The sequence below is a fragment of the Stenella coeruleoalba genome (genome assembly GCF_951394435.1).
Source record: "Stenella coeruleoalba genome assembly, chromosome: 4".
NCBI lineage: Eukaryota > Metazoa > Chordata > Mammalia > Artiodactyla > Delphinidae > Stenella > Stenella coeruleoalba.
The window spans coordinates 4,724,921-4,732,268 of NC_137149.1; the positions used below are offsets into that span (position 1 = coordinate 4,724,921).

General features: G+C 43.6%; 1 protein-coding gene across 3 annotated transcripts in view; it reads right to left on the reverse strand.

Annotated features, from left to right (window-relative positions):
- The window catches only part of NAA15 (N-alpha-acetyltransferase 15, NatA auxiliary subunit), a 79,842-nt gene extending 72,741 nt beyond the window's left edge, over window positions 1-7,101 (reverse strand). For all 3 annotated transcript variants that reach the window (XM_079919623.1, XM_079919622.1, XM_079919621.1), the window contains exon 1: window positions 6,842-7,101. In XM_079919623.1, coding sequence (XP_079775749.1) covers window positions 6,842-6,895 — 54 coding nt within the window. In that variant the 5' untranslated portion in view covers window positions 6,896-7,101. The remainder of the gene's footprint in view (window positions 1-6,841) is intronic.
- Between the last annotated feature and the right edge of the window lie 247 nt (window positions 7,102-7,348).

Sequence of the window (7,348 nt, forward strand, 5' to 3'; positions counted from 1 at the left end):
GCACAACACAGACACACACCTCAAACATCAAAACTCCCTCAGTTCACCTTGTGGGTTATGAGGTGTTACAACTTTCTCTCAGATTTAAGATAACTTTCCTTCCATCACTTCATAATAATTCACCAGCTGCAATCCTTCTGACACCTACCTCTACAAGCAAACTTCAGGTCTTTTCCAAGGTAAAAGGCAGTATTTACATTAGAGTATTTCCATATTGGTTAGCCATTTTACATATGTAAAACTGTGCTATCATTTCTATTAGGTTCTTACCTTGGTTCCTAATTTGGCATCAATGAAGTTTTTAAGTGTTGTGCCGACTCCACTTTCCCCACAAGCCCTGTGGGTTTTATTACCTGATTTTGCATGGTGCACTGACTTTTAGGAACCCGTATGTTCTGATATAGCACAACTGACTGCATATAAAGCAATCAGAAATATGCTTTAGACAATGTAATCATAAGTATTGCCTATACTTATTACCATTTCCTCAAAGGAGTAATGCAAGGTTTATATCAGCTAATGTGGAAAAAAAGCCTGACATAGAATCTGGCTCAAAATAGACAATCAATAAACATCAGTTTACTTCATTTCCCTCTTCTTAAAGATTCTGACTCAGTTCCCAAGCACTGATAACCAAAGGTGATCTTGTAATCTTCAATGAGATCTCTCTGAAAAAAAGGGTACCATATATTAAGTGAAAGCCATTAACATAAGGGGAAACATTTTTTTTCTTAAATCAGAACCACCACCATGTGTGGAAGTACACAACCAGCCTGGAGGGGTTTTTTTCCCCCTAGGTCTATATTCTTTTTTTTTAAACACATGGGCATACTTTTTTTTTTTTTGGCTGCGCTCATGCTTTCTCTAGTTGTGGTGCGCGGGCTTCTCATTGTGGTGGCTTCTCTTGTTGCGGAGCATGGGCTCTAGGAGCGTGGGCTTCAGTAGTTGTGGCTCGCGGGCTCTAGAGCGCAGGCTCAGTAGTTGTGGCTCACGGGCTTAGCTGCTCTGCGGCATGTGGGATCTTCCCAGACCAGGGATCGAAACCGTGTTCCCTGCATGGGCAGGCGGACTCTTAACCACTGCGCCACCAGGTAAGTCTCTTAGGTCTATATTCTTAAAAGCAAACTTTCATCTCTCCTTTTATACACGATCAGATAAAACAACTCTTACAGATTACACAGAGAAATGCTTATATAATCTCCTCTATAATAAAAACAAACAATCTTTAAGATTAAAATTATCACTGAGGGCTTCCCTGGTGGAGCAGTGGTTGAGAGTCCACCTGCCGATGCAGGGGACACGGGTTCGTGCCCCGGTCCGGGAAGATCCCACATGCTGCGAAGCGGCTAGGCCAGTGAGCCATGGCCGCTGGGCCTGCGCGTCCGGAGCCTGTGCTCCACAACGGGAGAGGCCACAACAGTGAGAGGCCCGCGTACTGCAGGAAAAAAAAAAAAAAAAAAAAAAAAAAATATATATATATATATATATATATATATATATATCACTGGCTTCAAATAAGATTATAATTTCCCCAGTAGGTTTTAGTAGAAATTTCAAATGATCTCAACTGAAAATGTGTTCCTATTATACTTACCAAAGAAAATCTCAGTGGAATAGAGCATATCAGATAACAAAAACATTAACCTCTCCATCATTTATTTCTATATCGCAATTTATATTTCACTTTTAAATAGACAAAAAGATTGCTTTTATTAAATTAAAATTTTATGGAATTATTTTACTTCCAAATCAAGCAGTGAAAATACAATTCATATCTTACCTAAAGGGGAAAAGCCACATGCAACAAGTTGAACTCGTTTTTTTTAAGTTACAACTTCAATACAAGTTTGTACAGCGTGCATCATAAAACAGCTTAAATGTGAATGTACAGCCGACACTCCAGGGAGATTCCCAGAAGTCGAGAGTACAGTCACAGGGCTTCCCTGGTGTCCACAACTACCGAGCCTGCGCTCTAGAGGCTGCAAGCCACAACTACTGAGCCCGCGTGCCACTACTATTAAAGCCTGTGCACCTAGAGCCCGTGCTCCGCAACAGGAGAAGCCCACGCACCGCAATGAAGAGTAGCCCCTGCTCGTCGCAACTAGAGAAAGCCCCCGCGCAGCAATGAAGACCCAACGCAGCCAAAAATAAATAAATAAAATTAATTAAGGAAAAAAGAATACAGTCACAGCAAAAATTGCCTCCCCTCCACATCCTAATATATATACTAACAACCATCACTCTTTTAAATCTCTTCACTTGTCCTTCTTACCATCAGCACTGGCAACTGACATTATTTCTAAAACCACTTTTCACTAAGAATCTTAAGTTCTTCTCTCTTCAACAGGGCTACTGCCTACAAGTAGAGAGCAAAGTTGTATTTAGATGTGGCTGCTGAGGGTTGGCTACAGTCACTGATTAGTTAAGTGGCTTGCTCTGCAACACCAGCTTCCCAGCACACCTTTCCCAAATTCCAAGAATTCAATTTGATCTTTAAATTTTCTAAAAAACACTCACAAAGCAACTCTAAATTACAAATGTTCTCCCTTCTAACATGTTATATTCCTGTTTCATCATATCATATACACTGGTCCTCACCCCTGACTTTGTGTCAGAATCAGTTTTAGAGCTGTATGAAACTACAGATGACTGAGCTTTACTGCCTGATACAACAGGCTCCTCATGACAAACAGCCTCGTTTAATCCAGATACCATTTCTCCTCCAATTCTAACACAACCAAAAAAGAAACAATAAAAATTTCCTCTTATGCTTCTGTGATGGGAAAAAGACCATGTAAACAAACCTAATACCATGATTCATTAATAAATGAAACTTCCAAGGTCTCACCGGGTAATACAGGTTCTGCCTGATACCCTACAATTACCTCATATAACAATGTATTCTACAATGCCAAGGCCCAGCTTAACTAACTCCCTTCTCCAAAAGTCTTTATGCAAGCACAAAATCCAAAGATTACAATTTCTCTTTCCTGCCCTATAGTCACTGTCTTAACACTGATTTTATGCAAAAATATTTCTTGAATACGTATCATGGTACGTTATTCTAACTCATGGGGGTATAGCAATTAACAGAACAAAATCCCTATCCTCATAAAACCTACGTTTTAATTATGGTCGACATGTGATAAATTACTTGTATACATATGTCAGATGATGATAAGTGATGAGAAAAATAAAGCGAGGAAGAAAGTAAGAAGGTTGAGCTGAAGAGGACTTCTGGTCAAGGAAGACCTCAATATAACATTTAGAGGACATCTGAGCAGAATTCTAAAAGAAATAAGAGAAGAAATGAACTACGCCGTTATCTGGGGGAGAAAATTCTGAACAAACAGTCCTTTGCATATGATCCCTTCTATAACCTAGCTTTTTATGTCCAAAAGCACTTTTTTGAACAAAGAAAATATATTTGAATCAATGCTAAGAAATGCATTATCAGAAGCAGAAATACTAAAGGAAATTAGAATGCACACTAAACAAAGAGATCCCTTCTGTTAAAGCTGGTTGGCCAGTAGCTCTCCTGTCCACCAATCATACAGGGCACCATGTCTGCCTCTGTGGAAACTGCTTTTAACCAGTCTTCAAAGTAATACTTGGGATGGCAACTCTATACCATCAAATAACTTAGTTTGTGTAATCCCCAATAATGGCCAAGACTGCAAGGCTTTGAAATACTTGCATAATCAAACGTTAAATTCAGTTCCCTATTAGCTTTTGTCTGCTTCTCTGCACATATCATGTTGTCTATTACAAGTGAAAACTAAACTGTAGTCATTCATTTTTTTTTAACCAGAATATTCTATTCTAGAAATAATCTGCACAAACAAGTATTTTAATCTACTTTTAACCTAAAAGAATCATGTCTTGAACATTTCAGGTTTCTAACACAATAAAGCATTTAAAAATATATATCCTTTGTCAATTTATATAAAAACATATACTTCTGTGTTCGTTCATACTATATCCATTCCAGAAAGGATTTAGGATAGAAATCTAAAAGAAAACAAACAAATCAGTGAATTTGCCACATTATCAGATTTTTATTCTCATAAGATTCTTTACAGACTTTTAAAAAAAGTATTTTGTGAGTTTCATAAGAATGTAGTGTATTTACATTATATCAAAATTGCATTTTGTTTTCTAATTCACTTCTTTTTTTATTAAGATTTTTTTTGATGTGGACTTTTTTTTTTTTTAAAGTCTTTATTGAATGTGCTACAACACTGCCTCTGCTTTATGCCTTTGCTTCCTGGCCGCGAGGCCTGTGGGATCCTAGCACCCCTGACCAGGGATCGAACCCACACCCCCTGCACTGGAAGGCGAAGTCTCAACCACTGGACTGCCAGGGAAGTCCCTCTAATTCACTTTTAAACAAATTTATTCTAGTTCAAACATTTGATTACCTACTGTGTACAGAAGAAAGGGGACTTCAGAGCAGGTAAAACTTTGTTTCCATTTTTTATTTTTTCTTTGTTATATTCTAAACACATGCAGTATGGGTAAAAGTATATTAAGACCAATTTCAAGGTCACTTTCCTTACTCGGCTGCAAAACTATTATTGTCACATAGAAACCAAAGTCAGCTGACCTTCCTATGCACATATGGAAATCTACTTGTTAACAATTCCTAATTTTAGTTTCATCTGCAACTAAGTCCACCCTAAGTATCATTAACTGTAGAAACAGCACTTTTTCCAAAAGCAATAAATAACATGAAATAATTTACCTACAACATGTGTAGGTACCTACAATATGTGTAGCCACCTAACAATTACTACAACTCCTTTTACCTAACAAAGAACTAGGCAGGTGTGGTTTAAGTGCCGTGGAAAAAAAAAAGTTTCAGGACTTCCCTGGTGGTGCAGTGGTTAAGAACCCGTCTGCCCATGCAGGGGACACGGGTTCGAGCCCTGGTCCGGGAAGATCCCACATGCCGCGGAGCAACTAAGCCCATGCGCCACAACTACTGAGCCTGCGCTCTAGAGCCCGTGAGCCACAACTACTGAGCCCTCGTGCCACAACTACTGAAGCCCGCACGCCTAGAGCCCGTGCTCCGCAACAAGAGAAGCCACCGCAATGAGAAGCCCGCGCACCGCAACGAAGAGCAGCCCCCGCTCGCCGCAACTAGAGAAAGCCCGCGTGCAGCAACGAAGACCCAACGCAGCCGAAAAAAAGTTGCATTCCTGACCCTTACACTAGCTGTTAGCCTTAATCTCAGGGTGTTCCTTAATCTTGAGACTAAATTAAATTAATTAAAATTAAGAATTCAATTTCTCAATCACACTAGCCATATTTCAAGTGTACAAGAGCCACATGTGGCTAACGGCTATCATAATGGAGAGAACAACTACTCCTTTAAAAGTTGTAAAAGTAAATAAATTGCTGTGGTAGAAAGGTGCTATAGTCCTACCTACACTCCAATTAGTCTTGAAACCAAAAAAAATGGCAATAAGGACTTCAAAGTAACTAAGAGTTAACACCGTATTGGATGCAACTTTCCTATATGTTTCCACACGAACTGACTAAATCTGTAGGCATATGGATATTTTTGTAAAATCAAAGTTAGTTCAGCATGGGTTACTTTCCTTTCTCTAGAAAACCCGGATCCTCAGAGCTGTTACACGTTTCAAACAAATGAGATACATTTAAATTACAAGAGGAAAGAACTAACACTTTCGTACACACACTCCAAATTTGAAGTCTTAAGTCTAGGAAATGCAGTTAATCCTTTCATAAAGAAGTGTCTGCACGAAAGTGGCAACCCACACACTAGATGCCAAACAAAAAACGTGCTACAAAGTATTAATTATAGCACCAAAGCTACAAAGCAGATGTTACAGTGTAAACAGCCCCTCCAAACATCATCGCATTTACGGCTATTAAAAAAAAAAATGCAAACGGCAAAGTGAAATGCAGGGAATTATCGAGCCTGAGCTAGCGTCAAAAAGATCCATTTCACAAGTCCTTATATCCTCTTTTCTCTGCTAATCACTTCTTGCGTCAGTGTTGATACACTTCGGTCTACAAGAAAATCTGTGTCCAGAACTTCTCCGCTGAAAGCTCTTAACTTTCCACTTCCTACTGGACCGCCCCCTCGCAATGGGCCCCACCTCCCAAGGAGGGTGATGTTTCCCGCTCGGAAGCTAAGAAATAGATGTCTCTCCCCTACTCCTGAAAGGAGGTAAAGAGGCCGAGAAGCTGCAGATCTCAGCATTCCTACTGACTCCATCGAGGCTGTCGTTTAGAAGCCTTCCTCTCCTCTTCTGAACGCCTTTCTTCCTTCCCTCCTCCCAGGTCATTCAGTGACCCCGAGCCGGGCGGGGACAGGTGACTCCCAAGAGGAGAGGAAGAGGGAGGGACGGACGATGGAGGGAGAGCCGCGCTCGGGCAATGAATGAGCTGTGCCGCATCCGCACCACCTGTTCCTTCCAAGGGTGCCACCCCGGCCTGCCGGCAGGCTTCCCAAACCACCCGGGCCACCGCTCCTACCCGTGTCGCCCGCTTCCCCGCTGAAGGCCAGGCCTCTGTCCCCTTCGCTCAGGGCGCATGAAAACCGGCCGCTTCGAAGCCAGGAGAATGGGGCCTACTCCGGAACAACGGCCTCCGGAGCGTGGGGACGGGAGGAGGAAGCCCGTGGCCCCTGGCGCGCGGGCCCAAGTGAGAACCCCGAGGAGGGGACGAGGCATTGCATTCGGCCTGACTAGGAGCACGAAGGCGGGGTCCCGGGCGGCGGTGGCCGGGTGCCCCTGGACCGAGGTTAGGGGTGACAGGCCCGTGCACCGGCTAAATCCTCCTCACTGCTGGTCCGGAACCTCCCACTTACCAAGATCCGCTTGAAGAGCGCGTTCTCCTTGGGCGGGAGGCTCACGGCCGGCATCGTTCCGGCTCCTCCCGCTGCTCCCGCCACCGCCGGGCTCGGTCAGTCTGTTTGTCCGACCGCCGCCGCCGCCGCCGTCGTTCCCTGGCTGCTTCAGCCTTGATTGCCCCGATCCACCGCCGCCACCGGGCCTCGGGTGTCACCGCGTCGCCCAACCCAGACACCCCCTTCCCCTCGTAGTCTTTTTTCCCTTCTCACTTAACACTGCCGCCGCCTCCCCCCCCCCACGGGTCTCCGTCGGCGGTTCACGTGGTAACTGAACAGACCGACAGAAGGCAGCCAAAATGGCGGACGTGGAGAGCTTTCCCACCCGGGTCACACCTCCTAACACGCAGGCGCGATGACCTCCTTTCCCCACCTCCTCAGTCCTGGAGCTTGCTGGGAAACCTGGAGGCCCGCCCAGGTCCGCGCAGGCCGCGAGGGTCGCGGCAGGCCCCGCCCATCCTTTCGGTT